The sequence below is a fragment of the Tauraco erythrolophus genome, chromosome 18 (assembly GCF_009769465.1).
Source record: "Tauraco erythrolophus isolate bTauEry1 chromosome 18, bTauEry1.pri, whole genome shotgun sequence".
NCBI classification, from domain to species: Eukaryota; Metazoa; Chordata; class Aves; order Musophagiformes; family Musophagidae; genus Tauraco; species Tauraco erythrolophus.
The window spans coordinates 3,926,994-3,954,318 of NC_141482.1; the positions used below are offsets into that span (position 1 = coordinate 3,926,994).

Genomic DNA, 27,325 nt, shown 5'->3' on the forward strand with positions numbered 1-27,325 from the left:
CCCCAGAGCAATGCAGAGCCCCTGGAGCAACGTATAGAGCCTGCAGAGCAATGCACAAAGCCCCTGGAGCAAGGTACACAGCCCTTGAGCAATGCACAGAGCCCCTGGAGCAGTGTATGGAGCCCCAGGGCAACACGCAGAGCCCTTGGACCAGTGTATGGAGCACCTGGAGCAGTGCGCAGAGCCCCGGAGCAGTGCACAGAGCCCCAGAGCAATGTATAGAGCCCCCAGGGCAAGGTACACAGCCCCTGAGCAACGCACAGAGCCCCAAGAGGTGCAGGCACCTGCATGCAGCTCCCTCCGGATGAATCCCTGCCTGGCCCCTGGCACGCTGCTTGGAGGCAGGTCAGGCAGCCTCCTTTAAAATCGCTCTTCCCTCCTGGGGCTGCACAGGGGCACCAGTGCTGCTCTGCATGGGGCTGGGATGCAGCCCCCCAGCCCTGGAGCTGTGTGCTGCTGCGGGGCTGCGGCTGCCGCCCTCCTCCCTCTCTGGATAAGGCTTTTTTTGGTGGTGGCCGAGGGACGCAGGGCACAGACCGTGTGGCAGCCTCCCAACCCGCAATCTCTTAATCCAATTGGTGCATCTCCAACGTAGCTCATTTCGGGATTTTTAAAATGCACTTGGTTTTACATTGCAGGCTGTCTGGAGTTGGGCAGAGCCAAAAGTGGAGGGGGGAGGAAGAAAAAAAAAAAAAAAGAGAAATATGTATATTCAGCACTTGGAGGAGCAAATAACTACAAGTGGCCCCAGGCAGGGAGGTGGGTGCAATGCAGGGGGCACCGCAGCTGCGGCCCCTCGGGATGGCGGCAGGAGACCCACACGAACACGAGCGTGCACGCACACGCCCCACACTGTGCACCCGCTGGCCCCATCCCTGGGGCTGGAGCAGCCGGAGGGACCACCCAGACCCTGCCCAGGACTGAAGGACCTTCAGCAGTGCCCCCAGAGCGGAAGGGTGGTCAGGGAAGGTGCCCCCACCCAGGGTGACCACAGGGAACCTCTCCGCCTCCTTCCTGCCTGGGGAAGCACGTGTGGCCCCGCGGCTGATGCAACCGTGCCGCAATCGGGGCTGGCAGGCACGCACCGGAGCTCGGGCAGGGCTGGGCAGCGCTGGCACCGGCCATGGGGGCTGGAGCCAACACCCTCCACCCGCGGGGGCCAACGCACCATCGAGCCTCCATCCATCGTGTCTGTCTGGCGCCCCCGCCGCGCGGCGCCCCAGCCCTGCCCTGTCCACAGCAGCGGCCGCCCCTGGCCGCTCTCCCATTCTCAAGGCCGTGGCGAGCCCTCGGCATGGCGGGGTCTCCACTGACGTTCCCGGGGCGGTGGGCACCGGTGAGGTCCCCCCCAGTGCCGGCAGCAGCTCCGAGGGAGCGGGTCTCCGCACAGGCGGGAGGTGAAGCACCCACCCTGGCGGGAGGATGTCCCCGCGCACCCCGGGGGCTGCCGGCAGCCTCCACATCTGCTTCGTAAGCGTCCCCCGGGGCGAGGGGACGGTTAGGAGACAGATGCGCCCGCGCCGCCTCTGAGAGGGGCCCCCACGGGCCGTCGGTCAGCGCGGGCGCTCGTCTGGCAGGAGAATGGCTCGCAGGCACGCTGCGTCCCCCGGCCCCCTGGCCTCACTCACTCGAGACCCCCGGCTTCTCCTCTGCCCTGGGGGGGTCTGCAGGGTGCAGTTTGCACTTGGAGGGGGAATGGCGGACGGCGGAGCGGGACGGCCGGGCGAAGCAGGAGGTGAGGGACTGGGAGCTGCAGTCACACGCCGTGTCCTGCAAAGATAGACAGGGCACAAGGAGGGTTAGAGGGGTCGGGCGCCCTGTCCCCCGCCACAGCAGTACACCTCAGGGGGCACTTTGCCTCATTACCTCGCTGGCCATGGCCGAGATGAGGTCGGGGTCCCGCAGGGCTGTGTCCTTACTCCCTTGGCCAGGGGATGAGGGCTTGGGGTCCTCGCAGCTGCTCTGCTTGAGGACCTTCTTGTTCAAGATGCGGGAGAAGTTTTCGGATGGGTGATGGGTGGCCGGGCTGGGGTGCTCAGCTCTCTTGCTGCTCTCCTCCCCAGCGGCCTCCTTCTTCTCCGGGGGGGCGGTGGGGCTCTGCGCCCGCCCGCAGACGTTCCTGAAGAACTCCTGCACGAGGCCATACTTGGGTGCTTCGGGCTTGGCGCGGCCACTCTCGGGACAGCCTGGCTTCCAGATGGACTCGGTGCTGCCCGCGTGCTCCACCACGCTGAACAAGCTGGACAAGCCATCGTTGATGTTGCTGAGCACAGGGCTGTCACGGGTGGTGGTGGAGCGGGCCCAGGCAGAGCCGTTCTGCTTGCTCTGGTGCAGGTTCCAGAGACTCCTGTCCTTGGAGGCATCCAGCTTGGAGGAAGACCTCCTCTGGAGCTTCGGAGAGCCGTATTTTGGGGAGCAGCACGGCCGCTCGATCCTGGAGTGGACCTTATCCAGGGAGGAGGAGATCTGCTTGCTGCGCACGGACACGAGGGAGGAGCTGCGCGGGGACCAGCTCTTGCCGTGCACGCCGCTGCCGCGCGGCAGGTCGGTCTGCAGGCCGACGCTCACCGTCTGGATGGTCTGCGTCCCCACGTGGGCCAGCCCCACCGTCTGGCTGGAAGCGCTTTTCACCTTCCTCTCCAGCGAGCTGGAGCGGATGGCCTGCCGCACGCAGTTGGTGATCTCCTTCATGTCGTCGCTCATGTTGCCGGAGATCTCCAGGTCGTGCAGCGACGGGGGGAAGCGCGGCACCGGCGGCACTGCGCTCTCCACCGTGCCACCGTCCAGCAGCTCCCGCTGCTGCTTGGAGAAGTTGCACAGCCACTGGCTGTAGGTGCTCTCGGCGCTGGCTGACTCCTCCGGCTCCTTCGGCTTGGCCATGGTGAACAAGAAACCGGGTTCGATCATGATCTTCCCCTCCTTGTTGTGCACCAGAGGTGCCTCCAGCCGCCGCACCACCGGCGGGCTGTAGTAGATGCGGATCCCCGTCTTGTCGGGTGCCGTGTAGCTCCTCTGCATTTGCTTCTGCGCTGGGTCGTGCCCAGAGAGGCTGCTTGCCCGCGAGTAGTCCCAGGAGGAGATGCCCAGCTTCTCCTTGGCCAGGCTGTCCGAGGCAGGTTGCTCAATATCCACATATGTACAGTTTGAGGGAGGAACGCCAGCGCTGTCCCGGATCCCGCTGGGCAGCAGCTGGGCGGCCGTGGACGCCTTTTTGCCCCGGGAATGGTCGCCCAGCCCCGGCGTGGTCTTTCCAGGGAGGTAGGGAGAACAGTCGAGCAAGCTTTCAAACTCTGACATGGAGGAAACGGACTTGGTCCTGCAGGAGAAGAGAGGACGGGGCTCACAAGGGGACAGGGCAGTGGGTTGGGGGGGCGGCTGGAGGCATCCCACTCCCACCCCAATGGGACCCTCCTGGGCACCCAGTCCTGCTCCTCATGGGAGCCCTTGGCCTTCAGGATAACCGTGGACCATGGCTGCATCTCCCTGTGGCTGCCAAGGTTGCCAAACCAGGGGAGAGCCCCATGCAGCCTCCTCCATGTCCTGAGGACCGGGACCATGCAGGCACCAGTGCACTCACCTTTTGAGGTTGGTTCCCTTGGCTTCTGCTTCAGAGATTGTCTCTTTGTCTGTGATTTTTTCATTGAGAGCCTAGGAGGACACAGAAGCAAGCTCTGACATCAGCAAGCACAGCACCCTGCTCCTCTCCAGCGCTCCCACCTTCTCCTAAGCACCCAGACTCAAGATCCCATTCCTGGGGCTACATGGGGCTCACTGTGCCCACATCGATTTTAATCAACTTTTTACAACCTCTTTGAAGCCCTTAAGGGTTCAGCCATGCTGTCTACCCTCTCCTTCTCCCCAGTCCCTGGTGCTCCCTCTTGCAACCTCATTTGGTGTTCAAGGGGGTGTTATATGGGGTTCACACGACCTCCCATCTAACCCTGAACATAGACCTGAGCCTGATGAGCACCTTGAGAGCCCTCCGCCTTCTCCTGCCCACCTCTTTCCAGTTGCTGCCGTGCTTCTCCATTTCAGAATGCTTCAATGCCCATGGGCTGGCTCCTTTCTGCAACTGGAGAACATGTTGGTCATTCAACGTGTGCAACACGTGCCCCAGGCATCTCCTTCTGGGACTACTTGCAGGCAAGCAGCCTCTCCGGGCATGACCCAGCCCAGAAGGAAAAGCATTTGCCACTTGCCCTCCATGTGTGCCCTGAAAGAGTTTGCATACTCTTGGGGCACACATCAGGGCAAGCGGGAGAGGCTGGAGGACACGTTCACGTTGGGGGGACACCATACCTGGTTGATTTTGTTCTGCAGGTCCTTTGCTTGCTGCTCTGCCTGCTGCTGCTCCTCCTTGAAGCGGGCCAGCAGCTCCACCTTCTCCTGGTTCCAGTTCTTCTCGCTGATCTGCAGCTGCTTAGTGAGGTCCATGACAGCACTGTACGACTCGGCTAGGAGATGCTGGTGCTCCTCACGCTCCCGCTTCAATGCCACCTTCCAGTCTGGCAGCGCACGCTCTGCGATCCCTTTGCCTGCCTTCGACTCCAGCTGCGGGGACACGGTGGTGGCTGTGGGGGACCCATGACTCCAGCATGGTGCTGGACATCCCCAGCGACAGGGCAAGGCTTTGGGCACCCCAGTTCCCAGTGCAGGTCCCGCGCTGCCCGGGTTGGGTGACGAGCACGTTCCAGAGGTCATGTCGCACAGCCCGGCTCACCCGCGGGCACGGCTGAGCCGCAGCTGGCCCTGGTGTGCAGCCGTGCCATGCCAGATGGCCCAGCAGACGGGGACCCAGTGGGATGCGGCAGAACGTCCTGCGGGCTGGGCTGCGCCTGCACCCCTGCCCACTGGAGCGGGCTCCCAGTGAGGCGCAGTGTCGCTGGCAGGGTGGACCCCAAGGATGCTGCTGTCGGGCAGGAGGGCACCTGAAACTGGGCTGCTGCCAGCTGCCACCGTGGCAGCTCTGCTCTCTTTTGGGGGGCAAAGAGGGGAATCGGGGACCACAGCTGAGCTCTGCCCAGAGGAATCCTGCCTGGGAGGTGCTGGCACCTGCTCTGGAGAGCGGAGCTGATGTCCGGCCGTGGACTGCTGCCAGCACAGTGCAAGGGAGCGGAAAACCAGTGAGGGCAGGGCTGGGGGACCAATGGGACTGATTCTGCAGGCAGGAGCTTCCCCCAGTGCCAGGGCTGCCCCCCCTCCACCTCCTGCCCTTGCCGTAGCCGTACATCCCTCTTGCAGCATCCAAGGGGGTGCAGAACCCCGACCTGCACTGTGAGCCCAGGGAGGACAGGAGATGCCTGTCCTGGGGAGGGACACTAAGCCCTGGTACCATCCTGCCCTCCCCAGACAAACCCAGCGGAGGAAATAAAGAGCATCCTCTGCTGCGCCACAGCCAGATTTTTGTGCCAGCCCTGTTGCTATAGAAACTCGCCTGCCGGAGCAGCTGCTAATTGAGATTCCCACAGTGCCACCCTGCCTGCCCGCCCTGCCCAACAGCCAGCGCTTGGAAAACACTGCCGGCAGCCCCCGCCAAGGGGGAACCCCCCCTCACCAGCCCACGGGGTGCCCGGGGCTCCCACCTGGGCGATGTGGCACTTGAGCTCGGCGCGCTCCATCTCCCAGGCAGCCTTGGCCTTGGTGAACTGCTGCTGCAGCTCGCCGGCACCGCGCCGCTCCTCCCGCAGCTCCGTGCACAGCTCCTTCAGGGTCACCTTCATGTCCGCCAGCGTCTTGATGCACTCGTTGGGCTGCCGAGGGACGGGGGGTGAGCGGAGGGAGCTGGGAGGGGACCCAACGGAGCGAGACCCTGTGGGAGCTGCCCTCACTGCATCCCAGCCCCGCAGGCTGCCCACCCCTCGGGTGAGGGATAGGAGGTGCCAGCAGGGCAGGGGATCACTCCAGAGGTGACATGCCAGTGGGGAATGTCCCCACCCAGCCACGCACCCTGGGAGAAGCATCCACCCCACGCCCTGCAGCTGTGGTGAGGGCTGATCCTGCCCACCCCCTGGGCTCGTGGGGACCCCGCTCACCGTGTTGGGGGTCCAGGTGTCCCCGGTGCACATCTTGTTATCCGCCTGCTGCTGCGGGGTGAGCTCCTCCTCCTCCAGCAGCAGGTACAGCTCCTTCATGCTGTTCACCTGCAGGAGACGGCATGGCCGGGGTGAGGAGGGGACCCACAGCCCACGGGCAGGGATGGAGGACACCCGAGCAGCCTCGTGTGGGACACGTAGGCACAAGGGACATCCCCCGGGATGCTCGACACCGTGCTCCCCCCAACACCCCAGCCCATAGTACCTCCAAAAAGTCCTCGCCCTCGCTGTGCACCATCTTGCCCTGGCGCCAGAGCTTGAGGAACCACTTGAGCTTCATGAAGAGCAGAAGGAAGCTCTGCCTGAACTGCTGCGACTCCTGCACCAGCAGGTTCTTCTCCTGGCTCCAGAACTTCTGCTCCAGCCGCCTCTGCAGGTTCAGGCTCTGCAGCTCAAACTCCCGCCGCAGCAGTGCTTTCTGGTGGTCCTCCTTCAGCTGTGGGGAGACGTGCGGGCACTGTGACAGCGGCTGGCGGCAGCGATGCGGTGCCTCCACCTCAGGGTCTGGGCTGAGCCTGGTGGTGGCCCCATATTTAACACCCCCGGGGAACTGCAACGCCATGGCTGCGTGCCAGGGACAGCAGGGCCATGAAGGCATCACCATGGGTGGAAGCCTTGCGTGGCTGCACGCCCATGTGCAAGGAGGTGTGTGCTCAGCCCCTGTGCATCTTGAAGATGGGACATGTTGTGTGTGGTCCCAGGTGACCCTCGGGTCGTCAGTCTGGGGCTAGAGGTGGCATGGCCATGGGCACAGGGAACACCTGTCTCCCAGGGATCAGGGCTGCTGCCTGCTTACCTGGAAGATCTTCTGCGAGAAGTTCTCCACCTCGTCCTTCCTCAGCTGCCTCTCCTGTGAGAGCTGCTCCTGCAGTCCCCGCAGGCTCTCGTTGGCCTCCGACAGCACCAGCTGCAGCTCCTTCATCTGCAACAGCCCGGGCAGGGGATGGGGATGGTGGGCTGCACCTGGCCGCAGCTCCCTGGGTCCCCTCCCAATGGGGCTCTGCAGCTTCTCCTGTCCCCAGGTCTCAGAGGGACAGCCCCGTCCCTGCAGCCCTGTCCCCAACCCCGCTGGCCCAGGGGCCGCAGCTCCCTGCCCGTGTCGTACCTCAGTGGCGTAGGAGTCGTTCTCCTCGGGTCGGCAGGTTTTGTAGCTCCGGGGATGCGCGGGGTCCGTGTCCTTGGCGTGGGGGATGCGGTAAGGGTCGGCGTCCCTAAAATCAGGCTGCTGCATGCGTGGGCAAGTTAATGAGAACAAACCAAAAGAGCGGGAAGAAAAAAAAGCCAGAAAACAAAACAATGGGTCTCCGAAACAGTAAAGAACTACAAGACAACAAAAAGGATGAGGAGGAGAAGGAGCTTCATCACCATGGCAGGAGACAATGCGGAAACCAAAAGGAAACACAGGATGAGGAGACACGTGGCCTGGATTGTTTGGGGAAAGGGGAAAAAAGAGAGAAAGAGGGAAAAAATGTGCAAACACCAGTTATGGTGCCATGCAGTGACTGGGGGAGACGGGGACCTGGGGCTGCAGGGACCACATGCAGAGAAATAGGACTCTGAACAAGCGAGTGTGCTCCAGAAAGGGGCTTGCGCCCGTGGCCACAACCACTGTTGGCATCCCTGGCCCCAGCAGGAGCTGGGCCCCTGGAGAGGAGCGGCACGGCAGGGCACAAGCTGCTCTCCACTGCTCCAGAGGTGCTCCCCAGCAGATGCAGCTTTTCCCTGGAGCCTTTGCTCTCCAAATTACCCTGCCCCAGTACCGCTGGGGACTGAGGCTTCTTGCAACCGGGGTCCCTGCAATTTGGGCTGCTCTCCCCCCTCTCACCCACCTCACCCCAATAAACAAAGAGCTCCTGAGCTGGGAATGTTGGGCTGAGCTGGGGGAGAGCAGCTGAAACGCTGACCCCCTGCCAAGGTGGGATCACACTCAAGAGCACCCAGCCATGGTCAGGGCAGCCTCGGCTCGACCAGCCCGTGCCGGGATGCGCCAGGATGCCCACCGCCTCCTGCTCTGGGCACACTCCGCTGGAGCAGAGTCCTACCTTGTCCCCGGTGCCACTGGCATGCAGTGAGGTGTTAGTCTGGGTTTTGCTCTGGAGAGGCAGGAGGAAGGTTACGTCGGGGATCAGGGTTTGCTCTGTTAAAGCGGGGGGAAACGGGGCGGCAAATAAAGCGGCAGCTGCTGTGGGGTACGTGGGGAAAAAGCATCCGTACCTGGAAGTCAGAGGCATGCTCCTTCTGCAGCCCCTCTTTGGTGGTGTCGTGGCTGCCGGGGCTGGAGAAGGGGAAGGAGTCCACGTGCTCCTTGAGGCCGCCGGTGAGGTGGTCCACCCTCCTGGCGAAGCAGCCCAGGTCCTGCTGCAGCACGCCCAGCCGCATGAGGAGCACGTTCATCAGCTTGGCATCGCTGGGGCTCTCCCCACCGCTACCCACCGCCTCGCCCAGCAGCCCCCCCCCACACTCATTGTCCAAGCATGCCTTCAGCCCGGAGCTGAAGCCGTTGGCATCTGAAATCAAAACGTCAATCGCTTTGCTGACGAGCGTCGCCTGGTCCCGGATGCCCAGCAAGGTCTCCAGGTCCTTGGCTTTGAGCAACTTGGCGGGACCATCGGGCATCTTCCCACCAGCGGGCAGCCTGTCCTGCCCGTCGGCTTCGCCGCCACCCAGCCCATCCCTCCAGCCGGCGGTGGGAACGCACTGCGCCGAGTCGCCAGCCTCGGCGTCGGTCTCCAGCATGGGCCGGGTGGTCTGGCAGGAGGCCAGGTCGCAGCGCTGGAGGTTGGAGAGCAGCACGCGGTTCTCGTACTGCAGCTTCTTCACCTTGCCGCTCAGCTCGCTGATCTGCACCTTGGCCGTGGCCAGCTCCTCCTGCGACGGCTCACTGACCACTGAGCAGCTGTCCTCCGACAGCGTCACATCCAGCTCGTGGTCCGACTTGTACTTGGTCAACTCGTTCAGGAGGAGCTTGTTCTGGTCCTCCAGCTCCAGCAGCGAGCGCCTCAGCAGCTCGGCCTCCTCCTCCACGAACTGCAGGTGCCGGCGCAGCTCTGCCACCGTGTCCCCCGCATCCCCGCAGCCTGAGACGCCGGCCAGGAACCGCACGTCCTGCCCCGGCAGCTCTCTGTCCCCCTGGCCCTTCATGTCATCCATCTCTGCCCGCAGTCCACGGTTTTCCACCTCCAGCTCCACTATCCTCCGGCTAAGGATGTTGGCTTCCTCCTCCACCAGCTTGAGGTGGACCTTCAGCTCAGCCTCCCGGGAGTGGGGAGAGTCGGCCAGCTCCTCCACAGAGAGGGAGCTGTCGAGGTCCCCGTACAGGGACCTGTACTTCAGCAGCTCCTCCTTCATGCCATCGTTCTCCTTGGCCAGCTTGGTCAGCTTCTTGCACATCAGGGCTGACTCCTCCTTGGCAAAATGGAGCTGGCACTTCAGGTCCGCGCTGTCCTCCTGGTGACCGAGAAGACACGGATGTCAGAAACACACTCCCAGTGGCCACGGTGGCTCTGAGCGAGCCCTGGGGACGTGTCACCCTCCCATCCTGGTGGTCCCAGGGGAGCCACAGCCCCCGCTCATGGAAGGAGAAAAAAAAATTGAGATCCATCCTGGAGGCTTTCAGGGAGAGCCCGGAGACAAGGCAGGATGCCTGGGTGAGGAGACCCGCAGCTCCGACCCCAAGAAGGATGTGGAGCCACCGGCTGAGCCCAGCCCCGTGCCGTGGGGAGCAGGGGGAGGGAAAGCTGACGGACTCCGCAGAGCAAAATAAAAGCCCCCAACAAGATTCCCTCCCAAAAGCTGGCAAGTGCCAAAACCACTGTCGCTGCTGCAGCTCTCCTGCTGGAAACCTCCTGAGGTCCCAGCACTTGTCCTTGCTGCCACCACCTCGCCAGGGGACAGAAAGCCCAGGGACTCCCCGAATCATCCCATCAGTCCCTCCCTGAGCCCCTTTGTTTTTCGGGGCTCCACGTGTGTTTTTGTTTTCAATACGGCAGCAAGGACCTTGGCTATTGGCCCAGCAGACCATTTCTCCACTTCAGAAAGCTTTTTGGACGGAGGAGCAGGATTTCCTGACATCCAGCTTGTGGCTTCCCGTGCCGCGGGGTCATGCGAGTGCTCCGAGCTCCAGCGCAGTGACTGCCAGAAGGGGACCTGCCCGTCCACGACCCTCACCCTGCAGCACCCACTGGAGGGTGCTGGAGGTGGCAGAGCCCTTTGGCTGGGTGCCTGCTGGCCCCGGCAGCCCTCTGCCCGGCTGAACTCGCCCCCTTTCCTGTCTCCTTGGCTGGCAGAAACAAGCAGTCCCCCTTTTTGGGCACTCCTGACCCCCCAGCCATGCCCACGCTCACACCCCCCAAACCACTTACTCTGCAGAATTCCCAGGCTGCTTATATCGCAGCCAGGGGCGACGGCAGGGCACGGGGGTGCCCCATGAATTTGGGGTGCCATTTCATCCCCCAAATGCCCTGCTGTGCCCAAGGGGACCAGCCTGCTGCTCTTCTGTGCTTGCACACAGAGACGTGGCCTCGCTAAGGCGCATTAAAGCTGTGCCCCCCCTAATTAGCTGCGGAGATTAGGGGAGGGCGGGCGCGGGCAGCTCTCCCTGCTGGGGCAGACATGACCTCAGTTCCTGTTTTTCCAAAAAAAAAAAAAAAAAAAAAGCAGCAGCTCGGCATGTCCATCTGCCCCGTGGCATTGCTGGAGGGACACACGTGTCCCCAAGACCATCTCAAGTGCTTCTGGGGTGCAGGGCAGACCTCAGCGTTGAGTCTGTCCCTTCCAGCTCCGATTTCGGTGGGTGCGGATGTTTGCCCAGTGCAGCTGAGCAGGAAAGGGGCCCAGGAAGCCACGGATGAGTCAGGAGCATCTGTGCCCACAGGGCCACAGCTGCGCAGAAGAGGGAGTGGCCAGGGGGACCCACATCCAGGGGTGTTTGCATCCGGGGAAGTTTGGGGTTTGCTTTCCAGCACCAGCTCCTTCCCAGAGCATCAGTCCCACCGCAGAGCTGGGGCTGCATCCAGCCCCACATCCCCCGGATGGGGGGGTCTCAGCTTTGCGGGGTGTGGGAAGCAGAGGAGGGGGGTTACTGCGGCCCAGGGCTGGGGTTTGTTTCGGGGAGGAGGCAGAGGAGGGGCTGTGTTTCAGCCTCGGGAAGAGGGGTGATGGAGGGGTTCCCAGACAGCCCTCTCAGCTCGGGGCACAGCCAGGTGTAGGTGCAAAGCCATTTGGGGAAATGGGGGGCAGGACTCTGGGACCATTGGCTGGGTCTGAGAGAGCTCTCAGGGATGGAGCTAAAGGGGGATGGTAAATAAAAGATGGAAGGGGAAAGCCTTTGAGGGCCTGGGGATGCCCATCCTGTGGTGGCATGCAGGGGGCTGTGCCGGCAATGACATGGGTCACCCAGAAACCCCCGGGGTGCTCGGGGTCCCCATGAGATGCTCTCAACAGTGCACAGCAGGAGTGGCTTTACAGGATCTCCCTCCCAGCCCCAGCTTTGGGGGAGCAGATCTACTCCCCAGAATAAACCTTCTGGGTCTTTTGCCTTTGAAAGAGGATTTTTCCAGCATTACAACACTTGCATTTCTATTCCCACGACAGCGGCTCTGCCCCGCCGAGCCCCAGTAACAGCATTAGCGAGTCACAGCAGCTCAGCCCAACAGCAAGTGACAGCTGAAATCCTGCTGCCGCCACCAAATCCCCCTTCCCCTGCGCGTGGGGCACGGACAGCTCGGCCTCTGGCCATTCCCCACGGGGACCCTCAGCTCCCCCAAACCCCGCAGGGCTCCTGGGCCACCCTGCTGGCACAGGCAGGAGGGACTCCAGCTGCAACAGCCGCAAACCAAGAGCAGAAGTGGCTTTGCAACGTAAAAGCCAAAAGTCCTTCAGCTCCTTAGGGCAGACACATGGAAAGGGTTAAAGCCACTGGCCACTGGTGCTCCATTGATAAATGAGCCAAGGGTGTGGTTGAGGACAATGAGGATGGCCCAGCACATCAATCCCATCAATCCCTCCCTTATGCTGGTCTGGGAGAGGCAGGAAAGCCCTGCAAGGGGATGGCACTACCATGCCCAGAGTTACTTCTGGGCCAGGCGGAGTCTCCGGCTGGCACTGTGACCTGGGGTGCCAGCGGGCCACCGCAGCGTGCTCCGGATGCACCCGCACCCATACCTGCACTGACGGTTTCTTCTCCGTCTTCCCGATGGAGCGAGACCCCCGCTTCTTCAGGGAATTCTGCGGAGAGAAGAGAGCGCTGTTACCCGCAGCAATGGCGTGGCACCCCAGCATGGACAGACAGACCCAGCGTGGACGGACATCGATGCCAACTTCTCCAGCCACTTGTGAACCCCAGGAAAACTCCAGAGCCCAAATGGGCTGAGGCCCCTTGCTCTGGGGGAGCTGGGCTGGCCAGCACCATATCAGGAGGCTGGGCTAGAAATTCCCCCTGCAGGCAAGTGAGCAGGAAAGGAGCCATGGAGAGGCTGAGTCACGGTCTCATCGGGGCTGGATGGAGCGGGGAATCCAACCCCCAGGCCAAGGCACAGCTCTCAGTGTGGGAGCAGCAGATGAGTTCATCATCACTTCTTCCCCAGGCAAGGGACACGTCCTGGTCACTCAGCTATGGGGAGGGCTTCTCAGCAGGATGATGCTGACTCTGCCCTTGGGGCCTCTGGGGACACAAGGGACAATCTCCAGGCTAGTGAGGACGGCTGGGAGATGGGGAGGCCAAACAGGGCAATAAGAGAGCCCAGAAGCGGGGAAAGAAGTGGATGCCCAGAGCAGGGCCAGTTATCTGGGGAGGGGAGCTGGGGGAAAACCCTCAGGAATATCCACGCAGCCCCCCAGGAGCACCGGCCGATCCATGCAGCTGCCCTGGACCTATTTCCAAGCTGGTGCTGAGGCCCAGCAGCCAAAGAAAGCAGCTGTGAAATGTAAGCTGCTGCCTGTGCCAAGGTGCCGGGCTCCAGGCTTTCCTATTAAGGCCACAACCATTGCTGGAGCTGCTGCTGCTGTGGAGCCTCTCGCGGGGGCTGGCTGTGCCACGTCGGCATCCCTCGCCCCTGCCACGCTGGGGACCGGGGCTGGCAAAGGGCATCGCCCAGCCCCGAGCAGCCCAGAGCAGGGCACCCTGGTCAGATGACGGCTGTCGTCGCTCCACCTTGGGCGCATCCCTCGGGGTGGCCATGCCTAAGGCTCTTGTTGCAGCCACGTGCGATGTGGTGGGCTTGGCACAGGGCACCTGGACCGGTCTCGCTTTTTTCCTGCCCCCCAGGAGATGTCATGGAGGGGAAGGGCCGGAGGGGCAAAGGATCCACCTTTGGGGATGATCTGCCTGTCCCAACAATTATCCAATTATGGGAGAAACCTCTTGGAAAGGAGAAATAATTGGCCCTGAGGGGTGAGCCCAGCCCTGCGCAGCCTCCGCTCCGTGTTGCCTTGGCTGCTAAGGAGCTCTGCCAGGCTCTGCACCCTCCAGCAGCAGGGAGGAGGCAGAAGAGGGCTGTTAACTCCCTCGTTTGTCTAATTAGCACTCTGCAATCAGTGAGTAACCCCAACGCCCTTGCTAGCCTAGGGACACACCATCCCAAGCTCGGGGAGCTGTGTCAGGCATTGTGCCAGCCGCCACCATCCCCTCTGGGCTCGCGTAGCTCCCAGAGGGGCCATATCCTGCCCCAGGCTCTTTGCGGGGGCAAGGCAGCAGCCGGTGCTCAGCCCTCCCCGCACCCTGACCACGCAACCATCTTCTCTGCCTGTTTTTCCAGCACGAGCGTCCTCCCGCCCGGCTCCCGCTGCTGCCGTTTGTTATTCAGCCGCGCTCGCCGGCTGCAGGGAAACCCACGTCACGCTGACAGCGGAGGCTGCGCAGCGGAGGGACAAGACCCCCTGGCTGCGGTGACGTTGCTCCGTGCCACCCCTCGAGAAGGCGGCTGCAGAGCGGATGGGTGCCACTGGGGCCAGAGGCATGCCAGGAGCTGGCCCTGGCATTCTTCGGAGCCAACCCAAGACCCCAAGCCATGTGCGGGCTCCTGGCCCCAGGGGAGCACGGCTGGGGACAGAGTGAGCCCTCCCTGCATCATGTTCCCGGCCTCGGGAGCAGGGCCAGAGCTCTGCCACGGCACATCCCCTCCCACGCGTGTCCTGGTGGCTCAGCCGGCGACGCTTTCCCAGGCTCCCCGCGGACCAAAGGCATCCCGGGCAGTAGGGAACTGGGTTACAAGGGCTGCGGTGGATCACGAGCGCACGCTCTCACTGGGATGCCTTTCCTGTCACCGAGGATGACAGTGCTCCTGGCTGGGAGCTGGTCCCAAGCTCGGCACGGCATGGAGCACCCCGGACCCGCGTGTATGGGTACATGCACGGCACATGGCTTCCCAGGACACAGACGGGACTGTGCACCCACCCAGCTCCATAGAACCACCGGGAAACTGCTGGGACACCGCTGGGACACCACTGCCATGCAGTCCCGTGGCTTGGCCTGGTTTGAACCAGGTCAGGATACGGCCAGCACCAGGCACCGCGCCAGCGACACGGCGCACTCCACACATCGCACAGGGCTTTGGCCGGTGGGAAGTGGGCATGGCCCAGGTGGCCACGCTGAGCAAGTGGCCAAGGACATGTAAAATGCAGGGGGGAAATCCCGTAGCCCCCCCGGGATGGGGTAGAGCCCCCTGTGCCCGCAGGGTGATGAAGCATGCCTCGCCCAGGGCAGGCACTGCTCGGGTTTCACCAGCATCTGCAGCACGGTTTGGGTTTCAGCGATGTGAGCAGGGATGGGGGATCCCGCCGTGCAGGGCCAGGACACCTGCTACGGGCAGAGCCTTGGGGATGCCTCCCGGTCCCCCCTCCCATGTCCCCCTCACCTCTCGGAGCTTGTCCATCTCGTTCTGCACCACCTGCTTGGCCAGCTCCGTCTCGATGAGCCGCTGGCGCAGGTCCTCGTTTTCCTCCTCCAGCCTGATCCTTTTCTTCTCCACCGCCTCCAACTCATTGTGAAGCCGCACGGAGACGTCCTTGGCCACCTGGGGACACACGGGGCTGTCACCACGCTGGGCACAGTGTGCGTGGGGCTGGGACTGCAGTGCCTGGGCACCAACAATCCTCATGCAGAGATCACCAGGCTGTTGCTGAGACCCTTTGACATCCTGGCCCCTGCCTGTGCCCCCTTGATCTCATGCTGTGGCCACTGCTCTCCCTTCACCAGCTCGCAAGGCTGCCCTGTGTCCCCATCCCCATGCCAAATCCTGCCTTCCCCAGCCCTAACAATGATGCTATGGGACACTCGTTGCCTTTTCATACCTTTTTCCCACACTGTGAGGCTGGAAAAGCCCCTACAAGGCTGGAAAAGGCAGCGGGCAGCACCAGAGCAAGCAGCCTCTTGCCACGAGCAGCTGTGCTGGATGGGAGAAAGGCGAGCTGCTGCATCACGTTACGGAAAAACCAGCAGCTGCGCCAGGGTGAAGGGTGTCCCCGTCCATTCTGGGCCGTAACCCGGAGCCCCCCACTCTGGATCACTGCAAGGGAGCAGCCCTCAGCATAAAGGGAGCTTAAGAGCACGAAGCGTTTGCTCCTGCACCTGCAGGAAGGGAAAAATTGTCCCCAAATCCCCCCAGTCCGCTGCCTGGCTGCAGAGGCAGCAGCAAGCCCTGCTGCAGGGCTGGGGGGCTCAGGCCATGGGGTCAGGCTCCCTTTCTCCACCCCCGAGGATTGCCTGCGTTTTCTTGCCCAGGAAGGGAGAAGCTGGGGGGAGGTGTTTTTGGCAGCAGCACCCCAGGCTGGGGCTGCTGGGCAGTTTGGGGAGGGGGCTGGGTCCTGGTCCCCAGGGTCCTGGTCCCCCTGCTTCCTCTCTGCGCTCTCGTGCCGCTCCAGCCCGCAGCGGTGGCCGTGTCCCTATCGGAGCAGGACAAGGGAGCTCAGCCCCAAGGCACAGAGCTGGGCTGGGCTCCAACAGCATGAACATCACGTATGGTACAGCGAGACCCCCATCCTCGGGCAACGCTGGCCCTCTCCACCCCTTGGACCCCCCAAATGCCCCCATGCCCAGACCATACGCCAAAAGCACTGCTCTCCTCTTCTTGTATCACCACTGCTAGTGGGGAATCATGATGCTCCCATGAAGGGGCTGTGCCCCATAAATGGCACAACTTCATGGAGCTCCCTGCACCTCAACATCCCCTGGCATCCCCTCGTGCCTCACCAGCCACCATGCCCACATCCCACCAAAAACCCCTTTGGGGGACCCTGGGGACTGCCTGGATGAGGACATTGCCCTCCCGGCCTCACCTTGACGTCCTGCTCGAGGCTGTGGATGAGCTCGCCGTCCACCTGGCCTGTCTGTGCCACACGCAGGCTGCGGCGCTCGGCCTTGCGCAGCCGGTACTGCAGGATGCGGCAGGTCTTGCTGGCCTGGTCCAGCTGCTGCCGGAGCTCCTGCAGCTGGTAGACGTCCTCCTCCATGTAGACGTCCCTCATCTCCAGCATCTCAGCGCGCAGCTCCTCGATCTCATCCTGCAGGAAAAATCCCATTAGAGGGGATGGACCTTGCAGCTTGCTCTCCCCTCTTTTCCCCCTGGTTCCCACCCATCGTGGTTCTCCTGCCCTCCTCCATCCTACCAGCCATTTTCACAGACCTTCAACCCCTTGAGTCAAGCCCCATCCTTGCAGGAAAAGGACTCAGAGCCAGCTGGGCACCATCATCCACCAGCATGCCAGCCACCCAGGGAGGGGACAGCCAACATGAGTGTCTATAAATATTTGTGGGAAAAGAAAGAGGAAGGTGGGGGAGGGAGAGGATCCGCTGCGGGAGCAGCACAGGCGGCAGCCGCGGCAAGAAAAATGTAGGTCGTCTTTGGAAAAGATGTGTCAGGGAGGCAGGCAAGGGAAGGAGGAGATGGCAGGCGAGGACAGGGGAGACAACACGGGGACACAAGCAAGATGCCACTGGCACTGGTGACCAGAGGTTGCCCCTTGTTTTGCCACCACACTGCAGTTGCCAGGCTGGGTCTCCCTTCCCGGTCACATCAGCAATCACAGCGACCAACCTCTGCCTGCCCAGCAGAGCCTCCAGCACGGGGCCACGGTGTCACTGCTGCTGCAGGGCCAGGGGTGACATCCTGCTGGCACCAGCGCTGACACAAAGCCTCCTCCAGGTCTGCAGCACTCGACCGCTGCAGGACCCCCTGCAGCAGCCGCAGCCCCAGTGCCACCTCCCTGTCCAGCACAGAGCTACGGCCACCGGGGATGCTCAGGGGCTGTCCCCTCTGTTCCCTGGGGACCCACACAGGCTGCGCTGCCCAAAGCTCCTTTCACATCCCCATGAGCACAGTCTCAACCCAATCTTCCAAGCAAACGCTCCAGCTGTTGCACCGGCTGTTCTCCTCCTCAGTAAGACCCGGTGGACCTGGCACGTTCCCAGGAGAGTATCAAGCATCTGTTTCCATGGAATCATAGAATGCTTTGGGTTGGAAGGGACCTCAAAGACCATCTAGTTCCAACCCCCCTGCCATGGGCAGGGACACCTTCCACTACACCAGGTTGCTCAAAGCCCCATCCAACCTGGCCTTGAACACTTCCAGGGATGGGGCAGCCACAGCTTCTCTGGGCAACCTGTGCCAGTGCCTCACCACTCTCATTGTAAAAAATTTCTTCCTTAGACCTAATCTAAATCTCCCCTCTTCCAGTTTAAAGCCATTACCCTGTGTCCTATTACTGCACGCCCTTGTCCAAAGCCCCTCTCCAGCTTTCTTGTAGCCCCTTTAGGTACTGGAAGGCTGCTCGAAGGTCTCCCTGGAGCCTTCTCTTCTCCAGGCTGAACAGCCCCAACTCTCTCAGCCTGCCTCCATAGCAGAGGTGCTCCAGCCCTTGGATCATCTCTGTGGCCTCCTCTGGACCCGCTCCAGCAGCTCCATGTCCTTCTGATGTTGAGAACCCCAGAGCTGAACACAGCACTGCAGGGGGTCTCACAAGAGCAGAGCAGAGGGGCAGAATCCCCTCCCTGGACCTGCTGCCCACGCTGCTTTGGATGCAGCCCAGGATATGGTTGGCTTTCCTGCCAAAAAGCCCCCATCACTGAACACCTCTCGTTGCTGCCAAATGCAACTGCCACTTGAGAGGCGAGGGAGGGGCTCACGCTGCCGCCTTCCATCGCTGCACGGCTGGGAAGGGACGAGATGAGGATCCGGCATAGGCAGTGGGGATGCACATCCCCGCTTCACCCCAGGCACGGAGTGACAGGGCCCCGCTGCTCCTGACACCGCCCGTGACAGTGACCTACAGCCCGAGACAGCAGCACCGCGCCGGCTCTGCCAGGCGCTGGCACGCTCGCCATCGTGCTTGCCCGGCCCGGACAAAGCCCCAGCTGCAAGAATTCCCCCCGAAAGGCAAAGCCGAGCCCGGGGAGGGGGGGGTGGCAGCTGCAGGGGCAAGTCACAGTCGCTCACTGTTGGCTTTAAACACTACATGACAAATAAGGAACGTCAATTAGACAATCCCGGATTATCTCCCAGCCCAGGCTGCCCGAGCCCGGCGGCACCGCGGCCACCAGTGTCCTGCCTCCCTCTGCCGCTCTGTTTCTTGCAGGTGGGTCCTGAGCACAACAGCAGGGCAGACGCAGCCCCGAGGCACCGAGATGGGCAGTGGGGTGTCCCAGGGACACCTGACCAGGCCGCTCCAGGGACAGCGGGAGACTGTCCTGTGAAGGGGCATCACCACGGGCACATTTCAGAACCCACTCCGGGGACAAACTGCAGGTGCTGGCAGACACCCCTGCCATGCACCCTGCAGCAATGAAACCCATGGAAACCCACTGCCAGCACTGCCCACCCCACCCGCCAGTGCCACGGCCCTGGGGACACTGGCAAAATCCCCGTAAGCCCAACCAGCCCGAGGAGCTGGTTTATGGGATCTATTCCTTGGAAGCTTTCATAGGAAAAAATGCATTATGCACGGCAGGTGAGCAGGCGCTCTGCAATGGGCTGGTGGAAAACAACCTTTCACCACCCAAGTCATGCGAATCGTGGCTTGAATACGATCGCGGAGGCTCCCGGGGCTGCACGTGTCCTGCTCCAGCGCTGACCGCACCGGCTCCCGTTTGCCATGTGGCTTCCCCAGGCAGCAGCCAAGCGGAGACCTTGGTACACATCCAACCAAAACTCACATTTGCTGGAAAAAGCCTGGACTTGCCGTGCTAAGAGCTCCTGCTTGTTTATACCTCAGGTTGTAGCAACCGTTATTTTAGGGGGAAGCCGTGTCCGGAACGAGACGCTGTCTGGGCACAGCCCTGAGCTGCCCCTTCGCAGGGTGCTGCCCGGGGGAGTGGGACTGGGGGGGGTTTGCAGCAGGGCTGGCACTAGGGGTGCTGGGAAAGCATCGCCTCCCTTCACTCCAGCTGCAGGAATTCACCTGCACCCCATAATGCCAATAAACCCTTGGAGTGGCCGCAGCCCGGCAGCCGCGCAGCCTGCCCTGAGTTGCCCCTCGGAGGCAAGCCGTGCCGCTAAGCCATAATAACTGGATTAGGACCAGAGAGCAGCAAAATGCCAGCAAACCGGACGAGAGCTCAGGATGGCAAAGCAGACCTGCTCTGTGGCGGGGCTGCGGTGGGCAGAACAGCCCCGTGGCACCTGGAGCCAGCGCACGGGGTGCCCAGGGGTCCCCTGGGTGCTTTGGGGGTCCGTGACAGCCACTGAGCCTCCCCCTCTGCATCCACACATTTTCTGGAGTTGATGCCCACCTTAGCAGAATCAAAGCAAAAAGCTCCATCTGGATGAAGGTGAGAGCAGAGGCAGGAGTGGGGAGGAACCCCACCAAAACACCCCAAATTCAGGGGTGGGGTTGCAAGCATGGAGAACCGTAAGCGATGCTAAATAAAGTGTGAAAGGGAGACAAGGTGGGCAACACTGAGGACGAGACAAATGACTTCTTTCCAGCATACCTGTCCCTGGGGGCTGCCACTTGTCCCATAAACAAAAAGGCACCCATCCCTACGTGGAGTCACAGCTCCCAGCACCCATTGGCTGCTCATCCCATCATCTTCCATGATTACCCCCTGCTGCATTCGTGCTCACCCATCTCTGCAGCAGCAAAGGTTATGTATCTTTTTTTTATGCCAGAAGTCACCTGTCTTGGAAAAGATGCTGGAGATCTGCAAGCCAGAGAGACGTGTTTCAATGCCCAAGGGATGGTGGTGTGCAGAGGCAAACACCCCACTTGTGCTTGCAGGAGCCAGGTTACATGTGATGGAGGAACCCAAGAGACAACATACACTTTCAACCTTCTCCGAGCAAACCTTGGAGACACTGTCTCTCCCTGAGGAGATTATTAAGGAAACTAAGAAACGGCAAGGTGGGATGTAAACTGGCTGGTTACAGTTCAGAAAAAACACATGCATGTTCAGAGCGGGAGAAGGTAACAGCTACAGCCGTGTCCATACACCCACCTGCAGGACCTCAGCAACTCCAGGAAGAGCAGGACCTGGCAGGGGCTGAGCTTTGGGGCGATGGCCCTGAATGGCAGCATGGCAGGAAGGGGACCGGTGGCGACGGCAGAGCACACCTCAAAACGCAGATCAGACCCGTCACGGCTTGCGGCAGAGGAGTTAAATCCTCGGATCTCCTGCCCAAGGGGAATTGCACGCTGGCTTAGGCGCCTGCAAGAACGCAGCAAGCCCAGAGCAGCCCAGGGGACTCGCGCCGTGCAACGCTCACGGCTCCTCAGCAGGATCCGCTATCTTATAGAAGCAGAAGGCAGCAACAGATACAAACCAGGATCGTGCAAACAACACCAGGGCTGGCTGCCATGCTGCTGACAGCACTTACACCTCCAGCTTTGGCAGTCCTGGGCTCTGGGGTGCAGCCAAGCAGCAGTCGCGTGCCCGCAGGGGCTGGGCAGCCTGTGGGGAGCACAGCCCCACCAGCACTGGCACCCTCCGGCAGCACCCCCGAACCTCAACGCGAGATGCAAAGGAGGAGAAAGGGTGGAAGCTGCTTCTACGTTTTGCATCGACGCCTTTGTGCGGAGCTCGGGGCCGCGCTGGCAGCAGGGTGTGCCCGCTGGCAGTGGGCTGTGCCCGCGGGAGAGCCTGCGATCCCCTGGGCAAAGATGGAGATTCCCAACCAGGAGCAACAAGCGCCGCTTCCCCTGAGATTACAGGACAAAAGCAGCAGCTTTCAATTAACCCTGAGCACCCGCCAGACAGAAGAGGGAATTGTGCTAGAATTTGCTAGGGGAAAAAACAAAATCAGAGAGGATTTCTAATGGAAATTACCGGAGCACCCAGGTGTGTCCCCTGCCAGCAAGGGGGTCCCAAACGCAGCTCACCCTGAGCCCACGCTGGGGTGTAATGGGTCAAAGGATGGGTAAAGGACACTCGTGTCACACACGGGGGTTTCTTTAGGTGTATTAACAGCAGCTCTAGCCCAGCTCTGACCGTAAATATCCTTCTCTCCACGTCAGGCTGGGGCTCAGCGCAGCAGCCTGCCCGCTGCACCCTGCCCGTGCGCCAGCTCCCGCTCAGCAGAGAGCACAGCACGTCAGCGAGGGAAAAACCAACATTTCTCAGCTTTACACCTGCCCCCATAAATTAAGAGGCAAACAGCTGGAGGCTCTGCAGCCCAACCCGCGTCGTGCAGCATCCGAAAAAGCAAGAGGCTGCAGAGCCCCTTCCAGGGTGGCTGCTGATGGGGTGATACTCAGCAGAGCCCCACACCCTGGCTCTGCCTGCGGGTACCGGGACCCCCCAAGCACGGTCCCTGTCCCCGTGCCCTGGCAGGATCTGAGCAGCAGCAGAGCTGGGACCTAGTGCAAACCAGGCCACCCAGACTCCTGGTCCCCCACGCAGCCCCGGGTGCCCCTGTGGGATGCTCACAGGGAGCCTTCGCTGGTGGCATGTGCTGGTCCCTGGCTGAAATGAGGCACCCACCCACCCTTCGTGCTTCTCCACGGAGCTGAGAAACGCATGCAAATCCCGAGGGACATGGGGTGATGCAGGGCAGGGAGCAGGAGCAGATCCTGGTGTTACGCAGCTCTCATCTAAGCCCCTTCCAGCAGATGGGAGAGGGTTTGGAGCGACGGTTTGGGTGCCTGGGCATTCCCTCCCCTCACTCCAAACCCTCTCCCCTGCCCACTCTTTGTCTGCCCATCCCAATGCAGCTGCTGCCGTATCACATCTCACATTTTCCAGCCCACTGAGCAGGGCTGGGAGCTGCTCTCCATTGCACGGCTCAGCACCAGCGAGACGGCAAGGACACCCGAGATGCCTCCTCCCTCGCTGGGCTGCTAACCTGCGCCTGAGAAACAGCCCTTTTTTGGGGAAACGCTTGAAATAACCCATTTACAGAAGGGTCACGGCAGGTGCACGCACTCGAGAGCAGGGGCAAGAGGAGACACCAGCCCAGCCCGCTGCAGGAGGAGGAAGGTGGAGCCTTGCAAAAAAAAAAAAATCTGGGTTGTGAAGGGAAATGGGTGAAGTGTGCTTAAATATGTACGTTTTATTATGGCAGCCGAGGAAAGATGGAACGTGAGCTGGCACCGCCGCAGAGGGCTGCGATGTGCTCTGCTGGGAAGCTCCGAAACCCGGCGTGCGTCACACGGTGTAGTAGCACCACGCACGTCTGGCCCGTGCCCAAACATCGCCAAAACCCTCCCACCCCCCAAACCCCTCGTTTTCTCTTTAATAACGCACCAGGTTTTACCCTGCTCTGATGAATAAATAATTTTTTAAAAAATATATTCATTTGCAGCTATTTTGGATGAGTCCTAGGAAATAAGTCACCTCTGGCAAGTCTGATTCATCCCTACCCGAGGAGGGGAGCTGCCAAGGCACGGGTCCCTGCACCCCACTCTCCAACCCGGGCTGCACAGCAGGGCGAGCAACGCTGATCGCTTGAGCTAGCCCTTTATTTTTGCCATAAGGCCCCAAATCCACGAATTTTTAGCAGTGTGAGCACAAGCCAGCACCCTGCTGCAGCCCAGCAGTTTTCCGCTCCTTGCCAGAGAAACTGGGCAAACCTTCCATCTCTTTTTGGAGCACAAAGGGTGCGTGTGTCTGGCTGCAGCTCCTGCCCAGCTGAAGCCAGGCTACCAGCCCTGCCATCTCCCGCTCCAGTGTCCGGAGAAGCAAGCTACACCACCAAAACATGGATGTAAGCAGGACACATGTGCCGGGTAGGTGTGAGTGCACATAGGAGACACTGTGGCAAAGAAGGGAGGATGCCACCAGCATCCCCATGGTGCTTCTGGGCGCGCACCTCCAGCAGCCGTCTGCTCTCCCCACCGCTCCCAGTCAGGGGATTTGAGTTGCCATCCCTCATGGAAGGCAAAATACTCGCATCCCGCATGCCTGCAGCTTGCCAGGAAGAAGATCACATGGAAACGGAGGGAGCAATCGCGCGGTCCGCAGAAACGGCAGCGTTTGCACGTGTGTTCTTGGAAACCGGAGAAGCCTCATCTGTATTTTTCCAGCTCTCAGTAAATCAAAGCCCTTAAGCTCTTGCTGCTAACTCTGGCAGGAGTTGGGACACCAGCTGTGAACCGGGGCTTTGCTAATGGACAAAGGGCCTGATTGAGCATCTTCGGGCACGTCACCCAACACCCAGCACCCACCTCGTAGCTACAATCCCAATGCATTTACAAACTTTGGCATCAGCGGTTGAGAGCTGGCCTGATTTCCAACCTGCAAGATCCGAAGAGCAGCCAGCAAGACACAGTATCTATCCCTGAACCCCCAGAGGTGATGGCACAAGCACCCTGAAGAAGAGCAGAGGGTGCAAAATGCCCGCAGCCCACCAGGACATGGTACCTGGTCAGTGTTCATGCCCACCCTGCAGCAGGCAGCGTGTGCCAGGGGGCATCAGGTCGATATGTGACCGGAGGCAGAATGGCTCCATGCCCCTGTTCCCACACAGAACATCTGCCCTCACTTGACCACGCACCCATGAACCAGGCTGCCACGCTGCATGTCCGGAAAAAGGCCCCAGGGAGGATGGGAACCAGCAGAAAGAAGCGAGTTGGAAAATTTCCCCAGGGTCTGGCAGCGTCAGCAGGCAGAGAGGGCAGCAGGGAGCATCCCATCCCATGCCAGGCCAAGCTGTGCCCAACCACATGGGGTCAGGTCGTGCCATGCTGCATCCCAGGATGCCAAATCGCATTGAGCCGAACTGTGCCATACTCAGCCATGCCAAGCCGAGCTGAGCAGTCATGCCATGCTGAGCTGTGCTTTGCCAAGCTGTCCCAGCCCAGGCTGTGCTGAGCCTAGCCATGCCAAGCTGGGGCCATGCTAGGCTTGGCCATGCTGAGCTGATCTGAGCTGTGCCTGGTTATGCCATGCCAGGGCAATCCATGCCCAGCTGGGCCATACTAGGGTAAGTTGGCCCATGGTGTGCCGACATGTGCCCTGTGCCAAAGCGTGCCATGCTATACTGAGCCAAGCAGCGCCTCACTGTTCCACATCATGCTGGAGCATGACCAGCCAGGCCACGCTGTGCCAGGCTGAGCTTTTCCCTGTGCCCACTTTGGCCATGCTGGGCTTGATTGAGCCATAACCTACATCCAGCCATACCACACTGTGCCGAGCCGAGCCCAGTCATGGCTTCCAGGCCATCCCCAGCTGTGCCATGCTGTGCTGAGCTGAGCACAGCTAGACCATGCCTGGCCATGCCTGGTGATGCCATGGTGGGCTGAGCCATGCCAGGCTATGCTGCCAAACTGAGCCAGGCTCAGCAATGCCATGCCAGGCTGAGCCAGGCCGAGCTGTGCCCTCTGCCCAGTCGTGCCCAGGGATAACACACTGTGCCATGATGTGCCCAGGGATGCTGAGCCATGCTTTGGGATGCTGCACCATGCACTGCCCAGGGATGCTAAGCTGCACTAGGCCAGGGATACTGTGCCATGCCGAGCCATGCCCTGGGATGCTGTGCCATGCTACACCCAGGGATGCTGTGCCATGCTGAGCCATGTCCTGGGACGCCACACTGTGCCATGCTGTGGCCAGAGACGCCGCGCCATGCTAAGCTATGCCCTGGGATGCTGTGCCACGCCATGCCCAGGGATGCTGAGCAACTCTAAAATCAGGGATGCTGTGCCATACTATGCCATGCTCTGGGACACCACACTATGTCCAGGGATGCTGTGCCATGCTGATCCATGCCCTGGGATGCTGCGCCGTGCCATGCCATGCCCAGGGCTGCTGAGCCACGTTACGGCCAAGGATACTGTGCCATGAGGAGCCATGCCCTGAGATGCCCGCTATGCCAGGCTGCGCCCAGGGCTGCCGTACCCACCTTGAGATAGTCGTTCTCGGAGCGCAGGTCCTCCAGCTCCCGGAGCAGCCCGTCGGTGCCGGCGTCCAGCAGCTCCTCGGTGAGGTCGGAGAAGGCGAGCGAGGTGCTGAGCTGCAGGCGGCTGCTGGCCATGGAGGCGGCCGAGGGCTCCTCGGGCAGCGGCGAGGCCTCGCCGGCCGAGGGCGGCGGCGGCGGGGCACTGCCCGGGCACTCGCCGTCGCTGCCGCTGAGCCCCAGCTCCAGCGAGAGCAACTTCGCCTCCTCCGAGGCGCTGCAGTCCGACACCTCCGAGCTGCTGTCGGTCAGGCTGGCCCCCGGCACCGACCCGGGCACGGGTCCGGGTCTGGGTCCCGGTCCCGGTCCCGGCCGCCGCGTCCCGGCCGCCGCCGTCTCCGCCCCGCGGCACCGCCCCTTCACCCGCGCCGCACCGCGCCCCGCCGGCCCTTTGCCGCCGGCCCGGGCCGCCGCCGCCGCCCGCTTCTCGGGGCGCCCCTCCTTGCCGCCGCCCGCCCGCCGCGGGTGCGGGTGCGCGCCGCCGCCCGCCGCCAGCCGCGGGGCCGCGCCCGGGTGCCCCCCGCCGCCGCCGCGCCGGCTCTTGGCCAGCGACCAGCCGGGTACCTCCTTGGGGCGGGCGGGCGACGGCGCCCGCTGCGGCTTCTTCTTCTTCTCCGGGAGCGGCGGCGGCGGCGGCGCGGGGGGGCCCTGCTCCGCCGGCGCGGCCTCCATGTCCCGCTGCGCTGCGCTGGGCTCGGCCCCGGCTGCGGCTGCGGCTGCGGCCCCGGCTCCGCCCGCCCCGCCGCCGGGCGGGGACGCGCGCTGGCGGCGAACAAAAGGCGGCGGAGGGGGGGGGGGGGGGAGTGGGGGGGCGGCCGTGCGGCGGCAACAGCGACCCCTCCGCTCGCCCAGCGCCGCGCCGCCCGCTCCCACCCGCCCCCCGGGCATCCCTGCCGGTGATGGGCATCCCGAGCGGGGAGCACCCCCGTGGGTAAGGGGTCCCTCGGGCATCTTCAGCAGCGCGGGTCCTTGGGGGTGGCCCGGGCAGTGCAGGTCCCCCCAACGCGCCCCTACGAGTGCGGGTCCCCCGGGGCATCCCTGGGGATGGGGGTCCCTTCGTGTGTCCACTGCAGAGCAGGTCGCTGGGGCACCCCCGTGGGGGAAGGTCACCGCGGGCAGCTGGTGGGTGAGGGTTCCTGGGATACCCTTGAAGGTGAGGGTCCCCCGGGGCAGGTCTGGGGAAGGGGGTCCCCGGGGCACCCTCAGCAGTGCAGGTCCCCTGGGAGTCCCTGTGAGCGCAAGTTCCCCAGCGCAGCTTCGGGGGTGAAGGTCCCCAGGGTGAGGGTCCCCGGGGTGAGGATCCCTGGGGCATCCCCGTGGGTAGGGGTCCCCCAGGGCACCACTGTAAGTGCAGACGCGGAGGTCCTCAGTGTACCCCGTGGGTGGGGGGTCCCCTCTTGATGGGGACCCCCTAAGGCACCCCCGTGAGTGGGGGCCCCCTGGGGCCCCCGCCACGCCGCCCAGTGCCGACTCCCGCTGCCCGCCGAGCTGTCGGGTGTGCCGGGCCCCGCACGGCGCCTCTCGGCGGGGGGGGACCCGGCAGCAGCCAGTGCCTGTGCGAGTCTGTCCCCACCCACCAGCCCACGTCCCTCAGCCGTTAACCCGGCCCCAAACCCGCTGCGTTTGAAAAATGCTCCTCCGTGCCCGCTCCCGCGGCAGCGCGGCCCCGCAGCGGGGAGGGATGCTCTGCAGCCTCCTACGGAGCCCCCATACCCCCACGCTGCCCACGTTCGGCTTGTAATGCCGGGCAGCACGACCCCAAGGCAACAGCTGCTTTTCTGTGGGGCCTAACCCGAGGCCAGCCGAGGTGCAGAGCTTCTGCCCGAGATAAACACATGAGGTTTATTAGGGCATTGCTTGGCACCCCTCCCTGCTCAGTGCACAGCCCCCTGCCCTCTCTGGGGAGCCCCCCCA

General features: G+C 62.5%; 1 protein-coding gene across 1 annotated transcript; it reads right to left on the reverse strand.

Annotated features, from left to right (window-relative positions):
* Positions 1 to 421: 421 nt before the first annotated feature.
* On the reverse strand, positions 422 to 26,083 carry MTCL2 (microtubule crosslinking factor 2). The gene is made up of 16 exons (XM_086622729.1): positions 25,358 to 26,083; positions 16,365 to 16,589; positions 14,945 to 15,103; positions 12,255 to 12,317; positions 8,307 to 9,539; positions 7,198 to 7,317; positions 6,889 to 7,014; positions 6,298 to 6,528; positions 6,033 to 6,140; positions 5,583 to 5,750; positions 4,300 to 4,551; positions 4,001 to 4,072; positions 3,578 to 3,648; positions 1,867 to 3,316; positions 1,629 to 1,770; positions 422 to 639 (listed from the first exon to the last, which is right to left on the reverse strand). The coding sequence occupies exons 1-16, from the start codon at positions 26,081 to 26,083 to the stop codon at positions 611 to 613; spliced, it is 5,175 nt and encodes a 1,724-aa protein (XP_086478855.1). The 3' UTR covers positions 422 to 610.
* Positions 26,084 to 27,325: the final 1,242 nt, after the last annotated feature.

What these genes read in the sequence shown, in the direction of transcription:
- MTCL2 (XM_086622729.1), bottom strand. Translation starts at nt 26,083, where the DNA reads ATGGAGGCCGCGCCGGCGGAGCAGGGCCCCCCCGCGCCGCCGCCGCCG. An exon ending in ACGACTCCTACGCCACTGAG is followed by an intron (nt 7,015 to 7,197) that starts GTACGACACGGG and finishes GGGCTGTTGCAG; the next exon opens with ATGAAGGAGCTGCAGCTGGT. An exon ending in TCTCGCAGAAGATCTTCCAG is followed by an intron (nt 6,529 to 6,888) that starts GTAAGCAGGCAG and finishes GTCTCCCCACAG; the next exon opens with CTGAAGGAGGACCACCAGAA.